This window comes from Myiozetetes cayanensis, unplaced genomic scaffold (genome assembly GCF_022539395.1).
Source record: "Myiozetetes cayanensis isolate MyiCay16 unplaced genomic scaffold, myiCay2020 scf2-11, whole genome shotgun sequence".
Lineage (NCBI taxonomy): Eukaryota > Metazoa > Chordata > Aves > Passeriformes > Tyrannidae > Myiozetetes > Myiozetetes cayanensis.
The window spans coordinates 70,753,247-70,771,419 of record NW_026087411.1 but is presented as its reverse complement, the minus strand read 5'-3'; the positions used below and the strand labels follow the sequence as shown (position 1 = coordinate 70,771,419).

At 36.5% G+C, this 18,173-nt stretch overlaps 1 protein-coding gene across 1 annotated transcript in view; it reads right to left on the bottom strand.

The window, feature by feature from the left end:
* ATG5 (autophagy related 5) overlaps positions 1–18,173 on the bottom strand; it is a 70,216-nt gene that overhangs the window by 38,527 nt on the left and 13,516 nt on the right. The window contains exons 5-6 of the mRNA XM_050315927.1: positions 13,296–13,458; positions 630–724 (exon numbers count right to left, since the gene is read on the bottom strand). Coding sequence (XP_050171884.1) covers positions 630–724; positions 13,296–13,458 — 258 coding nt within the window. The remainder of the gene's footprint in view (positions 1–629; positions 725–13,295; positions 13,459–18,173) is intronic.

Sequence of the window (18,173 nt, the reverse complement as noted above, 5' to 3'; positions counted from 1 at the left end):
TAAAAACTAAAGGGATGTAAAAAATTGGAAAGAAGCCAAGAAATGTCTCCAAATAAACTGCTGAGAAAAATTGAGTGCTGGTGTATTAAAACAGGAAAAAAAACAACATTCAAAGCTATGGATTGGATTGTAAGGTATACAATTAGAAGACAAAGGTAAGAACTACATGCAAGACCTACGCCATTACTTTCACCTTAAAATGATAACAAAAAGGAAGCCTATACAGTGGTTGAAGGAAAAGTGTTGCTCCCAAAGTGTTTGACTGTGATCATTCAGACGTCATTTTGCATCCAAAGCACTCTTCATAGTTAGCAGTTATTTTTAATAACATAATTAGATTTTTGGGTTGTTTTATTTTTTTTTAAAGCAGACAAACATCATCTATGCCAGCCTTAACACATTCTCAAATGTTACACACTGACAACATGATGAATGGTTATTACCTATTAGAATAAACATAGGCTATTTTGTTTGTTAATTCATGCAACATAAGGGTCCAGCAAAGATGAGTGTACAAAGTTTCACCATAATGCTAGAAAAGGGAACATGTAATTCTACAAACAAATTATGATATATGACACCTCAGTGGAAGCCTTTTATAAAAGTGTCTTTATTTCATTGTCTCCTACCTGATAAATTCTAAATGGGATGTATCGAAATCCATTATCTTCTGGAGGATACTCCATGAGTTTTCGATTTATTGCCCAAAACTGCTCAAATTTATCTGTGAAAGTAAAATTAGACTTTGTTAATATTAGTAAAATATGTTCTTTTTCAGGTAAATGAGACATGATTGGAACAACATGCAAACTTTTCTTACAGAATTTTGACCTATCTTTAAATTTATTTTCCCCACATTTCTCTTCCCTGTTTTGCCTGAAGCTAACGGTAGATCATCTGCATTGTCCTATGAAAACAGTGATGTGGTGACTTATCAAACTGAAAGAGAAAGCAACTTGAATTCATATCTTATCTCCCACTGTTAAGGAAATATTGGGCCATAAATTATGGATTTCATTACCCCAATCAGCAGTGCCTGTTTCTCCACTCCCTGCTGCTACTGGTCCACACTGTCTCACAATTTGTTAAAAACATCTAATTGTTCTTAACTACAGATAAATAACAAGTATAAAATATAGAGAAACTAAAGCGGAGAAAAACTTTTTAAGGCGTTTACATTTGAATATGTAAATCTTAAAAAAATTTGCAATGTATGATGAAATCAGAAAATATACTGCCAGATTCATGAACACAACCCAAAAGTAAAAGTTTATGCTTAAACACAATTTTGTTATTACCCAAGTCACTAGTTTAATAAAATAGCCTGAAGCAGCACACCATTTCATCCTGTTCAGATATTAAAAGAACTGAACAGTTTATTGTGTTTCAAATGTATTGAGAACAGCATAGGTCTAAGAGTAACAAAGGTTTTTATACATGCAAATCAACTGCTCAAATCAAACAAACAACTAATATCAGTAGTGACAGAAAGGAACACAAAGAGCTAAGATGAACAGAGCTGTTGCTAGTGTTCCTGGAGAAGGCAGCTTTATGCAAGGGGAGAAGCAAAAGATCAATTTCCTTATAGGCCCTAACTCTCCAAGACACCAAAGTGGTTGTTTCTTCAGATGGAACACACAGTCTCCAATTTTCCCTCTTTGGCACAATGTTCAGCCAAGTCTCAAGAAGCTGGGCCATATACCCATGAAAGAATTTAGCCCCCCTGAAGCAAGGTGAAATTCAGAAACCTATTCACTGGACAAAAGTTCTGCCTGCTTCTGAAACTGTTGGTAAAAATTGAAGCAACTGGACAAAACAAAAGGAATTTGAGATTTGCTTCACTCCAGCATACAGCATATATATCTGTCAGTGCACTAAAAGGCACAGTTTAATATATATTGCAGGGTTTATAACACACTGATTTTCCTGACCGAATGTAACACAAGGTAAGAATTTCCAAGAAACTGTAAACAAACTACTGCCAGGTATTCTGTAGGAGCATTTCCTGATACTTATCTCAGAAAGTACTTCCACACCCTTGTTTCCTGATTAGCAGCAAGTGCCTCTTGACAGGCACTTACCTGAGCTGCAGTCAGCACCACCATGCAGGCACCTGCCCTAGATGACGAGCTGCCTGGTCACAGGGTGTTACCCCATAGCTTCCCTGGGCTGGGAAGTTTAGGAAGTGGCAGTGACAGTGACAACCCTGGAGCAGAATGTACTCAAGCAATCCTGCATTTGGGAACCCCAGCCTACACAGTCAGAGGTTTAGCCTTACAATGTCTGGCACAAACAATGACTGCCTCCTCCTCAGGAACTCTGTCAGTGTGAAGTGAAGATTTAGCATAATTCCTTCATCCTTGGAGACAGCACTGAGAACAGCTTACACTAGAAATGTGCAGACAGGATCCTACAGTAGGCATTGATCGATTTATACTTCTGACTATACTCAGTTGATAAAACTGTTACCGTGATACACAAAAAAAAAGCAACTGAGACCTACTTAAGCTAGTGAGCTTTAGCAGATCTAAATAAGGAATCTACATATTTGGATATATCCTACTTTAAAAAAATAAAACAAATTTAAAAAACCCAGGTAACAAATGAGCCTCTGAAGGACAAAAATAGTTAAACAAGGGTAATGTGCAGTTAACTCACTTCCATTCCTCAATCCAGCTTCCTTACTTCATAGAAAGTATGCAGGTAATTTTATTTAAGGCAGGTAAATTTACAAATTTGTATTTCTCAGATTATTCTCTGAACACTCAGACAATGTTTAAGACAATGTATTGTTTAAATTTCTAATAGTTTCTGTAGTTTCCAAATATAACAGCAATAAATCTGCAAGAGTTGAATTATGAACTTGCTGCATTTTGTAATCAAGTGTGTTCTGTCAACCCACCCGATACCCCAAGAATCAAAAACTTTCTAGTAAATTAGCTAAACATAGTGGAGTCAGACATCTTAAGACAGATCTCCACTGTGTGTAAAGCACTATCTGAAGACCTATAAATTAATTCATCCTCATAACCTCATATTGCTGTCCTCCAAACATCTCTCCAAGGATACGGCACTTTTACCACAGGAAACCAAGTTGGATGTAAGAAAACTAAGACAAATCTTCAAAGCCAGAAGCAGAAAAGGCTATGCAGTCTACATACTGATATATATGACCTGGTAAGAGCTTTAATCAGCAGAATTCTGAATGTCAGAATCCTAAAACTCCAAAAATAACTGCTTTTCACAGAATCCTTAAGACTCAAAGCCTAAAATAAACGCACAAATGCCCTAACACAAACACATAAAATCCCCCCAGTCCCCTTGAAAATATAAGTGCAAGGACTCATCATTCTCCCACTTTGTGTATCAGGACCCCCTGTTTATGCAAAACAGACTTCAGGAAGCTATTAATGCTATGATGAGCTGTAAGAACTAATCAGTTCATTGGCTAGATGGGCAAAGACAGAAGGTGCTGGCCGGAACTCTGACAATCAAAACAAAACTGAGTTTTCATCAAGCCAGTAAACAAGGAAGAGTTCTCAACCTCTCGGCAAATGCACTTTACACACTTGTCTCCCTCCCTCCTCCTCCCTTGTGAAAAGCTTATGCAGTCTGCATGATATCTGAACTACCATAGTAGTCAAAACGGTTTACTTTTTGTTTTCCACAAACCATCTGTTTTTAAGAAAGTGCTTGATCGAAGGGTTAGAGAGTTTCTGTATTAGCAAAAAACAGTACTTGCAAAAGAAGATGTTCATATATGAATAACAATATTTAAAGTAAAACAATAAGATTTAAGCAAACAAAAGTGAGATTACTGACAGTATAAAAGTTTCATATGACTCCACTAATATTTCTTAACCAAGAGATGATGGTTGCTACATAACTTTGCCTAAAATGAAATATAAAAATTTTCTCTCTGTATTTTATGTCAAAGATCAGAAAATTAATAATCGAATAACTGAGAGAGATCCAGCTGAAAAATATATCAACCAAGTAATTTATATATATAATATTCATTTATTAGAAATGCAGTCACCGAATGCCCAAATGCCAGACAGACATTAGCCTTCAGTACTACAGAGATGCACAGAATCTGAGAGCTTTGAAAATAATCTATTTACATATTTAGAAAAAGTATGAGTTGGCAAAACTACAATGTCTAATCCATGAAAATAGTGTTGGTACACAAATTCTATAAGCAACAAATTAAACCTCAAATATAAATTTACAAATAGGGTATGCCACATCTTACATGTAGGGTCCAGAGAGCTATCAGTGAAATTATTCATGTCTTCAAAGTGCCCAGTAAAATAGCTAAAAAAGTTACTGTTACAGGGAAACATTTTGAGAATTGTTGTTTCCTCCATTAAGCAAGACTGGAGATCCTTTAGCAATTATTGAAAGTAATCCATATTTATACCTGTTACATTAAAAAGTTCTTGGTAGTTCCATCATAGTTTAGTGTTAATAGGCAGTAACTGCTGAACCTTTTACTATTGGGCAGTGTTAACAAAGGATTAGTATAGGCTGAAAGCTGGGTCTCTTTTGCCCCTCGGTCTGAGCCTGAAACACTCTTCAGAAAACCAGAAAAATTAGTTTCACTCGTGCTAGCCTCTTACAGTCATTTTCTGAAACTTGAGTGCTGTCATGCTTCAAACAACTTGAAATTTCACATGGATCTTGATGCTAGACACATCTTCACCCACCTGACTCCACAACAGGACAGATCACTAAGAGGGCAAAGGGCACCGCTCAAGTGCTTGCCACCAACATATGCACTGCAGTGCAGCATAGCTTAAAAACTGCATACACAATTATGGAATGCAAAATTACACCTACAAACAACTTGCAATGAGACACACTGGTAACAGCATACAGATAGTTAAAATTGAGATCCTACTGCACTATACTGAGCAAAAGAAATCCCCCCCCCAAACTTTAAACTTATCAACAAAAATACCTTAATTATTTTGTTTCTATATTTGACAGAGATGCAACTGCTATCAGAGTACTGACTCCAGAATTGGATATACTTCAAGAAGACTGTTGAGAGGGTTTAAATAACAGAAAGAATTAATGTAAAAACAAAGTAAAGATTGCTTAAATTTAGAAAGGAAGTTGTAATTCATAGCTTTTATATTCCAGTATCTTTTTAGAAAGTCAGAAAAGTGAACAAAATGGTGTTGCCCTCAGGGTAGCACATATGCACAATTTTGTCTGGACTATTCAAGGTTTCTTCTTAAAACAAATTAGTGATATAAATTAAAAAAAAAAAAAGTTTGGAATTAAATTGTATCTCTATGCAAGCAATACCAATCTGGAGCTTGCATAAAAATGTGTCCTATCCTTAACTTTAAAAATCACAACACTTGTCTGTTTTCAGTGGTTCACCACTATCTAACAACCATAAGAACCACTGAAGCACTTGGGAAGAACCAACCATAGCATCAACTAAGAGATCAAAGACTCTCTAACTGACGTATAAGAACCATAGAAAAACTTGAGTTTGGAAGTGCCTTTGGAGGTCAAACTTTGGAATAATAGCTCCTCCCCCACCCCAAAAGAGCTGCCTCCACAAAGTTAAATGAGTTTGCTCAAGGCCTTGCCCAGTCAAGTTTTGACCGTTCCTGAGGGTTTCCACTCAAGCACTTTAATTCCCCTGCCTGGCTCACCCCTCGCCCCCTTTCCCAATGTCTCATCAGACTGCCTCCTGCTACCAAGAGAGACATGTCTGAGATGTGTCCGACTCCATCTGCTCTACAAGCCTTTCTTTCATGTAGTGGAAAGCAGCTATTAGATCCGCCTTCAGCCTCCTCATCTTCAGTATGAACAAGGCAGCTCCCCCCAACTCTCTAACAGAGCATATGCTCCAGCCCATAAAAATCCTACCAGCACTCTGCTGGATTCTTTTCTGTTTGCCCACATTTCTTTTGTCCTGGGGTCCCAAAACAGCTTTACAATTCCTGACCCAAGGGCAGGGCACAAGCACTAGAGCAGCTCCCTAGTTAATCTTCATTTATGCAACACCACACGACAGACTTTCCATTCAGCTTGCTGTTCACCATTACCCACTTCCACAAAGCTGCTTCCCAGTCAGTCCCTAGCCTGCCCTGACTAAGGCGATTTTTCCTGTCTCTGGAGCAGGACTTGCCTGTCAGCTCCAGGAGGCTCCTGCTGGCCTACTGCTCCAGCTCATCACAGTCCCTCTAAACGGCAGATCTGCCCCCCAGTCTACTGAGTGTTCCCACCAACATTCTCTTTCAGTCACAGACAAACTCACTAATGGTTTAACCCATCACACACATTGAATAAACTGTAGAGTACAGAGAGCTACAGCTGAAAGTCAAGGACACAAAGTGTATTTCCTTAACATTAAAGCAAGCATATTTTCTACTGACTCATGCTCTAACAAGCATTGCTTTTAACTGCTACAGGCAAAAGAGAATCTTCTCAAAATTCAGTATAAATTCTACTTCCACATTGTTTCCAAGAAGACTAAGACTCTGCATGCACACATAATTGTACTCACTGGTATTTGTAACAAATATTATAAAAAGTAAATTTTGTGTGGTATGCCTCAAGCATTGAAGAAGCTTTGTTGATGAAAGATAAATATTATAAATATCTTAAAGAAATTGCCATGTTATTCAGAAACATTATTTACAGCTGATTGCTATAATTTTTTAGCTATTTAAAGACCTATCTCTAAATTACTTAGTCCACCTGAACTCACCATCCTTCTTCTTGTACAATAAAAACACAGGTAATTAGAACTACCAAGGACTTCATGAAGACTCACATACGTATTTGACTCTTGCTGACTGCTACAGTTCAGTGACAGCCCTTATAAGAAGACAATTTGAAATACTGATATAGCATCATTTAAGGTATTTTTATTTTCCATTTTACATATTGGCATAATTAAAACATTCTTGCTATTAAACACTTAGGTTACTTGGGTTTTTTGAAAGATCATGGTATGTAATACAAATCCACCACTGAAGAGGAAATGCAAGTTTACTAAACTTTTCAGACTATCTTCATGAATAAGTAACTATCAGATATGGAGAGACAGGACCTTAGAACTGTTTTGACTTTATGTGGCAGAAGATACAGAAATATTTAAAAACATTCTTCACATTGCAGACAGCAAAGTAACAAAATTCAACACGAATGTACATATCTGAGGTAGTCATAATCTTGCCTTGCAATTATGTAACAGTCATTATCTGAAATATCTGCACCACACGACGTGCCCCTTAATCTCACATACCCTCCAAATTCATGTTCAGCTGGCAGGAAAGCAGCAGCAATTGAAAAAAACTGAATGTAAAAAACAAATAGGCTTTCTTTGACCCGTCCATGTTAAATCAGACATGGATTCCCTGCAAAAGTAAACTTCATGATAACTAACTCAAGTACTAGTAATTTACAAGCTGCACTACAAATTGAGTTACAGATGCAACCTGAGGAAAAAAGGGCACATCCCTCTCCTAATACTATATGACCAGGTCTGAGATGAGTATATTTAATACATTTATGCTGCAATTTATCCAGTAGTTTTTATAGCAAAGTAGTGTTCTGAAGATAAAGAAATAGGAGCACATTGCTTAAGATTGCAGGTTAAGAGGGTATTTTGAAAATTGTATGAGATAGCTGCATTTCACTCTTCAGATTATTTATCAGATCCAAAAACGTCTTTTCTCCCTGCTTTCTTTTAATATACACAAGGGACCTATACCTTACCAACAACATTCTTTTCAATTATTATAGGTGCTTACAAACCAGAAGTTTTACTTTAAATACATTGTTTCCTTAACACCGCCTCCCTTCATTTCTAGGTCACCAGTTTACCTGAAAAAGGTTTAGGAGGGGGAAAAAAAATCATGAAGATGAACTACTTCCTTTACTCAAATATGAAAATGCATACATCCTAAAAAATCTAAGCTTTCTGTGTACTCGAAAAGCAGGTGATCTCAGTAAGTATTGTCACTTTAAAAAGAAAGCTCTGATGACAAACAAGTGTAATCCATTTTTGAAACAAATAACCCACAGTCATGTAGGAATAAAGCAGCAGGCCTTGTTACAGACTTCCCTGAGTAAGTCAAAGGGAAAAGGGCTCCTGACAATTTTACCCATCCTCCAGCTCTCTGCTTCAAGTCTAGATAGCCTTAATATTTTGATTTCTTCATCTCTAATTATGCTCTTCATATACAAGAAAACAGAGCAGCATAACACCATATGACTTGCTGAACTACTTTACTTGCCCTATATTGTGCTTTTTCTAAAATAAAGCTTTTCTTGAAAGGAACCTTCATGTTAATATATCTGTCAAATTCAGGAGTGTACTAGCAGAAAGTAACTTAGCAGCATTTCAAATTGCAAAACCAAAGCCCCTCAACAACTAAAGAATGTCAATTTTAAAAGTGAAGTCTGTTTTTTACACATCTTTCAGGAAATTACATATTTTGAGGCTAAGGGGAGAAAGGAAAGCAGAGGGCAATAAAAAGAGACCTCCAAGTTTCCTCCCTCCAAATGTAATGGTTTTCATTAGACACATGGACATCTCACATAAGATGGTAAAAACACTAGAAAGTATCTAGCTCTGGGTCTATCTATCTCTAAGCAACCTGCCCATGTCAGAGACTTCAGCATAAAGGAGGATTATGAATGCTGTGTTATCTTCTGCTTTCCTCCCTTATCTGCCTTCACGCACCTCATGTCCTCTTTTGACACCCACTGCTTCTCTATGGCCTCGGAGAGAGCAGCCCTGCTCTGCCCTCATTTGAGAGCAGAGAAGAGAAAGCTGGAGGGAATGCAGGCTGACATCAATTCCCCACCTTTGCACTGCAACAAAGGGCAGCTATGCAAGTAGGCACCAGGCCAGCACAGCAGGGTAACAAGACAAAAATCAGTTTCGGGGAGATGGTAGTTTAGACTCATGATACTGCACCCGTAGCGGTGGAGCACTGGCTTAGTCATTTGTGCAGAAAGGATAACAAGCCAGTAAACACTGAAGAACTAATAGTGAAGTCGAAGTCACAATCTATTACCAGAAAAACCACCACAACCAACCAAACCCTAAACAAAACCCACTGCCATGGAAAAAAAAAAAAAAAATCCACGTGAAGGCCTGTTCTGACATAGCTGTTCACTCTGCAGGTCCAGCCTGCCTGAACCAGCCCCTCTTCAGAACCAAACCAGCACTGGGATGACTTTGTGCAGAGGTATCTGCTTGTGTGTACATCACACCTCCTCAGTTCCATAGCATCAGCAAACCGATGCCGGGTGTATACCATAATATTTTAACTCCGGAAAAAGCAGGCACCGAGGCTAATTATAAAGTGATTTGATGCATTTTGAGAAAGTTTTAACTACCAGCCCAGGAAGGCAATGATTTTTTTAAAAACCTCTTTTAACTAATACAACCATTTTCAAAGCTCAAAAGAATTGTTTTATCTTTCGTCACAGTTAACTAAACCTCCACAGATGGAACACAGAAAGAAAGTCCCATTTTGGTAGCAATACAGGGAAGAAGAAAAAAAGATGGCCTTGTGATTTAAAAACTAATGGCTTGTTCATTCATTCTCCTGATAAACTTCTGAAGATTTTCTAAGCATATAGTACTTAAATTAATTTTAAAATGAACAGTTGGGATTTGTTCAGCTACCAAAGCTTGCTTATCATGAGGTAAAGCACAGCATTCCTTCCACCAGTTCTCTCTAAAGAGGAGAAACACCTACCAAACCTGAGTGAGCCACGTGTACACAGCACAAGAGATGCTGATATTGTAAGACACTTCCTTTTTCACAGTTCAAACATTTCTGAACAGGAACACGATAATCCAGAAGAAACAGGACTTCTGCCTCTCAAAAACCCGAGAATAGTTTAGATAAAATTTGGAACTAAAATCAAGACAACACAGGACTGATTCTGCCAGTAAGACAAGAAAGAGATCTCATGCATTACAAGATAAAATACTCTCCATTCTGAATGCTTGCAGGATTTTTCTCCTTTAGCAAGAGCAATTCAATATGGCCACTTAACTTTTGGAAAGCCCTACAGCATGAATGAGCATTACATTCTTTTTCCATAATATTTTCAGTAATGACTCCATTATATTTTATAATATATAAAAGAAGACTTGAAGTTGTTGTGAATTTTTACTATTTCCCCCACTCACGTATCAGAAATACCAAGTCTAGTCTTCACTGGTTATAGAAGATGCCTGTGAAAATTTCAGACTATGGTTGCTTATGTTGCTCCACAACTGATAAAAAGCAGATGTGTCCAATCTAAATCCCCTCATTTATCAGAGCCATTATATACTGAAGTTATAGATACTAATTCTTTGAACTATGCAAAATAATACAGTTCTCCCCCTAAAAACAGTGGAGATTTCAGTTGTTTGATCCTGAGTCATCAGTAGGCCCACAGAGTCTTACTGTTTCAAAGCTGAAAGCCTTTATTTTTCCACACAAAAGGCAAGAAGAAAAGAGAACACTCACTTGAAAATCCTCTTTATCCATGATAAAAATGGTCATAACTCTTACTGAAGAAAAAACAGTAGAAACATTCTCCATGAATTCTGACCAAAGAATTTTAACAATTCTTACACAGGAACAAAGGTCAGTATAGCTATATGGTCTGCTTTTATCACTTCCCTACCACAGTCAGACATCCATGACATGGTCAAAGCGTATCTATCCCAAAGAACTGTTGCAGCTAAGACATATCGGGTTTATGGACAAAAATAGGCTAACTGAGGTCTGAAGAACAAGAAAAACCACAGCACAAGATAGAAGAGTATGTTTACTTTCCTGATTTGGTAGCAGATAAACAGAAAACCAGAAATGGTGGGAGGAGGGATGTAAAGGTTGTTATGAATAACTACCAGCTGTTACCAGCATAAGATTTTCCCACAAATTCACTATTACAGCTCTTCCCTTAAAAGCCATCTAGAGGCAACTGTTCAGTTTCACATGCTACCTGTTCAAGTACTTGCTTCTCAGCAGAAATATTTATACCAAAGTACACATTGATAGTTACATTTCTCCAAATAAGTTGGGTATTTTTTCCAAAAATGTAAGTTTAACACATATTCTGTAAGTATTGCTATCACCCATTAAACAAATAACACTTCCTATATTTAAGAGCTGAAGAAAATTGTTTGAAGTTTCACAGAAAAAACCTGCAGATGTATCTTTACTTACACAGCAGTTATCACAAATGCTACTTTCTTTTCTTTTTTGTGGTCATTCATTCTGTTTCACAAAGGAGTTTAAAATTGTTACATCTCAAACAAAAGCCTATAAAAACATATTGAAAGATACAACATACTTAAAAAGAGTTTTCTTGGTTTCACAAGCTTTTCTTGTTTCTCTTTTATGAAGAGTTGAGAAATTAAAATTAGCATTTGAAAGTATTCAAAACATTGCTTAAACTTCTCATTTAGGTGTCAGATTCCACAGGTGCAATTTCTTATTACGTACAGTGAAACCTTCTTGAAATTAACCTTGCTAGGCAACCTCTGTTCTTAACATGATAGAGCAAAACAGAAAAATTCTGGTTTCCCTACAACTGAAGATATTCTTAGACAAATAATCAACGAAAAGACAAAGCCTAAAATGAGCATGGAAAAAACCATGCTGTGTATCTGTCCTTTTACCTTACATATTGAGAGTATCAAGGTTCTGTAACTTCTGGTTAAGAAAAGAATCTTAACTCATACTGTTTCATCACGTAGTCAACTCTTCAGTCATTATTATACTCATATTGTAACTCATTATACTCACAGCGTAACTCACGTTGGAGGTCTTCTAGTTTTAATTTTAAAAAGTATTAATAAAAAGAGCACATAAAATGCACTGCCTGGAACAACTGAGTACTGGGACAAAGTGACAGAATTTCTTTTTGCGATAAAGCTAATAATTTTTAAAATAGCAAACAAAATTATGCTGGCACAGCAATTTACACCTTGAACTAAACTGCTTGCAAGACAAATACCATTACAACAAAATACTTCTTTTCTACAGCATTATTAAAATCGCATTTTAAATTGACTTGAAATTATATGACCTTTAGGCAAATATCTATTTTTACACTGATTCTGGCTTTCACTGGACCAGAACTCTTATTTACTGCTGATTCACAAAAGTGAACATATTATCAGTCAGTTGCTGACTAGTATTTATACAATACAGAATCTCTCAAGGAGTACTTGGAATTGAACCAGATAAAGTGTAATTTCTTACTTGCTAAGTTTTGTAGGTATCTATGGCCTCCCTCAAGATCTTACCACTCAAATGGCAAATTAAGATAATCCTGCAACTTCTAATTCCACCCAATTAAACAAAAAAACAGAAACTAGAGTTTCTAATAAGCACTCATCTCCAAAATTATCACAGAACTACCTTTAATATGAAAGGCCATGCCACTAAACAACAGTGAAAAAAACCCCACACGCTCACTAAATACACACATTAAACCCAAATTTCCTTGTCTAAAGCAAATGCATGGTTCAAGTCTTCTTGCATTCAAAGGTTCTCCTGTTTCATTTAATCTTTCGTATACACATATGGGAATATGTTAATTATAAGCATTTAGTATTTTGTATCGCAACACAGAATAAACAGCTTCACGTTTATAGTAAAATGCTCCCATGAAATAAATCTACTAGTGATAACAAATGACAGCTTCAGCAGATGAGAAAAACGCAATGAAAGTGGCATGAGCACCCATTCTACAGAGCACTTTCTGAAATACTTACAAAAGCTTTTCAGTTTAAAGGACTCGTGGAATCATGATAAGGGAAGATAAAAAAAAGAAGTTTTATTTTGCACTGCAATACAGATTCATGCCATCTGTGCAAAATAAGAACACTATTTTATAAAATCCTCTAGGAGACAATCTCTTTTCTTTATGATCCAAGATTGCTAATACTGAGCACTTAACACACCGGCTGTCTCCCAAATAATCAGTCACACAAAAGTATGTTAAACAGTATTCATCTGTTTTGACTTTTTCCTAATTCTGGTTCATTAAAACAGAGTCACAAACCAATCTAGTTTGTTGAATAACTCAAGCCACATTTGAATTATCACCAAAATTATGACCTTAGTTAAAAAACCCCAAAAACAAAAACCCACCAAAACCACCAATGCTCCCCATGACATTAGACAAAAATTCTGCAGAACGACATTTTATATCCCCTAGCACAACTTAAATTTGAAAAAATTATTTATAAGCTTGCTAGACCTAAATATAATTAATACTTGATGTGGTGTATTTACCATTCTGTAACCCCATCCACAGTTGCTTATGATCCTTTTTTTGCATCTCATTGATGACTTGACTTTTGTGCTTTAAAGCATCTGCTTCTTTTATACAAGCCATAAAATGAGCTTCAATCACATCCTTAGAATGGCAGTGCAGAAGATCCTTTTCTGGAAAATTCTACAAAGATAAAGGATAGATCAAGAGAAATAACTGCATCACATACCTTGAATGATGAAAATAACTGATAATTTAAAACAGGCATATATTTATCCAAAAGAAGCATACTGGAATCTTCTATTTTATGGAAGAATGTAACAACCATTCACTCTGCTGAAAAGAAACAGTTTGCAGTGAAAATGTTTGGGAAAAACAAAGCTGAACCAGAATTTTAACGTGTTTTCAGGCAGATGTTCAACTCTCAGGCAATAAACAGGAGAAAATAGGGGGAAATAAATGACAAGCATCTAATTCATACTGACTCCCAATGGTAGCTTATCATCCATTTCTATGCAGGCCCTTGAAAAATGTTTCCTCTAAGTAGTATCATCCACATATATGAACTACAGCATATCTGTCACTTATTAACATTTTTCCTTAGAGATACTGGAAATACTTGTCAGCTCCAACTTTACCTAATCCATGTGACTATTGCTAGTCCTTGTGACTTGATTCTATACCCATTTTATTTAGTGAGGGCTGGTACACTGCATTCGGCCACCATTCCTCAGGTAACTCTTATCCCCTCAGTAAATGACAACTACCTCTCCTAATTAATGTATTAGGGAATTATAGTAGTAAATCTTGTTCAGGTACTAAAAATATTTCTTTGGAAATTAACTGCTCAGAAGTCCTGCACTGTAGAGTTATACAGTTGTGGTTGTTCTTCCTCTAATTTTTCTTTTATCATCCCCTACTATCACTTCGCATGTTACAATAACATAAATACTTATTACCACAACTCCATTACCTTTAGTTTTTAGAAGTTTTAAAACCCAGTCTATTTAATTCTTGCCTTATTCAACTTATTTTCACAGTTGCTTATGACCATCCCGAACTGAGCAAACCTCAGAGCCAAACCAGAGTGGTGGCATCATTAGTACTCCCCTTCATAACAAGGGCTTGCCACATTTTTATACTTTAATTCTCATGGTATTCCACCAGAGGCCCTTTCCTCTTAACCCATTACAAATTGGCACTTTAAAAAGCTTTTGTGAGGAACTGTCAAAACCATTTTGGAAATATAAGTACATATAATAGGATATTTTTTCAAAAGCCTTTACAACATAGTTAACACGTCGCAGTAGGAGCAATATAACATTTCAAAACCCCCCATACCTTCACTCCTCCACATAAACCCAGGAAAAAATAGTGCAAAGTGCTTCCAAATAGAGGAACTCAAAGTATCAAAAGTCTACTACCACTAGGCAATGTGAAAGGGAGCTGGGGATTGCCTTACCTGAAGAAAATTCTGAGGACAACAGATTATTAGGTTATTGAAAAGAGTTGGAAATTAAATAATTGAATTTTACATTGGGATTTCTCCTTATGAACCCAAACTCTGGAAACTGTGGATCAAAAGGATATTTTCCAAAAACAGGGTCATAAAGCAAAGAGAAGACAGTCTCTTTTCCGCTAAAGTTTACATGGTTTGGTGTTAAATTAGCAAAGGGAGTGCTGTTTTTACTTAGGCCTCATGTATGTTAAGCTGATTAGAAATCTAAGGACAGAGGTAAATTTAGTTTCTCATATGAGAATGGCCAAGTATAAAGACATTAAAGAGGACAGAACAATAAGGAAAGTTCTGGGGCAGACCTCACTCCCATTTTACCCTATAAAGCTGAATGTCTCAGCATAATTGGGCCCAAGATTACTAGAAAAAATTACTGAGATTGCTATTTGCCAATTGACATCTGCACAGGCCTGTAAAATACTTTCAGAAGTTCAATTTACTTGCTCAAATAAAAAAATGTAATGTCTGGTAACCAATCCAGAAGAAACGAACAGACAGAAACAGCATACTTAAAAGATCAAAAAAGTTCTTTACATGCAAGACTTCAAAATGAGACACTGGCATCTTTCAAAAAAATGGAAGAAACCTAATATACCTAATGCCAAGTAATATAGAAACCTAGAAAATTACTTTTATAGTTATAAGCTGATGGTTTAGCTAAGTTTATGAAAACAACATTTTTGTTACAAGGACTGTTTTGCTACACAGATGCCTAAATATTGAACTGCAGAGTCTTTTTTTGGACACGTCTCTCTCTCTACAGGTAGACATCTTCCTGGTGACTTTCTTCCAATGAATTTCAAATTGCAGGAAATCTGATTCCCTGGGGTTGGGTTCCAGAAATCATACACAGTGTAGTCCGCAGAACAACAAGGATATATTTAAAACTGATCAAAGCTAGCTAAGCTAGTGTAAAGAATCTAGCCACAGGAGTAGAATTAGGTGTGGAATGATCAATTTTCCCAGTGTCTAAGAAGTAACACTGTGAAAGGCTCAAAAACGCTCCTAGAAAGAATCTCAGTGCTGTCTATTCTTTTCTTTAGTAGGAAAGCAGTGACACATTTCTATGCAGTACTGTAAGTAGAAGCTGAAAAACCTAAATATGAAAGTGATAACTTAAAAAAAACCCAAACCTGTTGCATCTACAAGAAGCACATGAAACAGCTTCATCTACATGAGACTATGAACAGAAGATACAGCATCCCCACTGATTTATAAATCAAGGCACGGAATAATAAGTTTTATACTTATATACAGATCATGTGTGCTTGTGATTTTATTTTTTTCTAAATTCTACTTGCCTTCTTTCTACTTGAGGAAATAGTGATCAATTGTAAACAACTTCATTCAGTTCCCTGAAGAAAGGGTCAATTGTAAATAAGCTGATAGCCACCCCTGGCTCTACAACTAGGATTTGCAAAAAAGTTTTAAGAGATGCCATATGCAGCTTTAATTCAAGTACTCTTACTGGTGATGTCTTACTTCCTCCATGTTCTGTATCTTTGAAAGAAAAGTTACCAAGGGTTGACTTTAATTTTCTTCAAAAGCTGGAAGAGTACAGGTTTTTTATTTTCACATACCAGCAGACACTTGCACCATGAACTGGTCATAAAGAAATAGGTATCATTTGTACAGACAGGAGCACTAAATGACCTCTCACATAAAACAGTTCAAAAACGCCACAGGCAATTTCAACAGTCTGGTTTCATAAACCCCATTCCACCCATATTTATCTATCAGTTCTAGTTAACAAAACATCTGTTTATATTGTGACAGTCTAGTTGCATTAGACTACATTTACAGAAAACAGGGCATTAAAAACCACAAGGAATGTATCCAGTGGCAGGGGGAGCATCCATGTATCTGTATTCAGTTACCATATGTGGTAACTAAACTGTCTTTTCTTTCAAAATTTATACATTCATGCTTCAACCTTCTGCAATATCTCCTAGCAGTTCCACAATTTATCCATATGCTACATGGAAAAGTACTTCCTCTTCACTCCGCCTGACCCAATTTTCACCTAAAAAACCCAAGACAATGGCTGTTATATAAGGACAGATGCAGTCTCTCCTCCCCTACATCAGGTCATGGGTGGAGAGACAGGCACCAGCAGATAAGAGCTTCAGCAGAGGGAGAACATCAGCCTTTCCCCTGGCACACCCAGCTTCCTCTTCTCCAGTAGTACTGCTATTTCCAGAACAGTTCACCACTTCTTATCTACTGCCCAAAATCTGGAGAGTTGGTTGCCACACTGAGAACATGGATAGTGCTCAGCATGCTGCAGAGCAACAAGACATGATTTTAACAGGAAGGGATAGAGTTTCCCACCTTCCCTAAAGCCACACCTGGGTAAAAAAGGCAACTTTCCAGTCTATAGACTCTCCTGATTCTCAGACCTTAGTATGCTGTTCAAGCTCATCCTTCTGCAACTATTTAATGCAACTGTTTTTCAACTTTACAAGATATAAATGCACGTTATTTTATTGCATACTTGAAGAACAAAATAATAAACCATTTCTTCAAGTGCCAAGACTAAGTGTTGTATTATTTGGTCTGCATACATAACACAGGAGGACAATTACAAGCATCTGTCAATTTCCAAACTTCTGCTAAAGGGAAATAAGCCTTTTTCATGTTTTGAACTTTAAACAAAGAAACTTGATAGATTTGGGGTTTTTTTTAAGCTGAAAAACACTCTTTACAGATGCCTGAGTTATCTGTTGTTGACTGCATGCTTTGGTAGAAGAAAGGAGACAACCATGACAGCAGAAGTTAAAACTCAGAAAATTTTAACACTGTGCAATTAAGCCAAATGAAAATTATGACTCTTTGAAGAACAACTACACAGAAATTAAAAGAATAATCTAGGCAGAAATCCCACAGCTAAACTATTCAGCTGTTAGAAACTGTAACACATGTAAACCTTGTCAATATTTTGACGTGCTTTGATATATTTCAGTTACGTTTTGACTTTAGGGATTAAGAGAGGTTATTTAAATAAACTTTCAGATTACATCAAAATGGGAAGAGAGATTATGCAGGTGCTAACTCCAAGGTATTATATTACTAAAATACATCAGCTTTTAAAATAATACTGCCTTAGCAGTAAATTATTTCTGCTGATCTTTCATGTACACCTTTGAGAAAAACTTAAAAGTAGCTGATCTTTTGGCAAGCAGTAATGTAAGGACATTAAAATCAATTTACATTACTGCATGAAATTGAAAGCTGTGGTGCTGCAACTTAATTCTCTAGATGCCTCTACTTTGCAATGGCAACATCCACACGCTGCCACTGTTAATACCCCAGAGCTTTCAGAATGTAACAATTAAATCATGATTTATGAAACTAGATGCCCTACATTTTCCTCAGAACACTC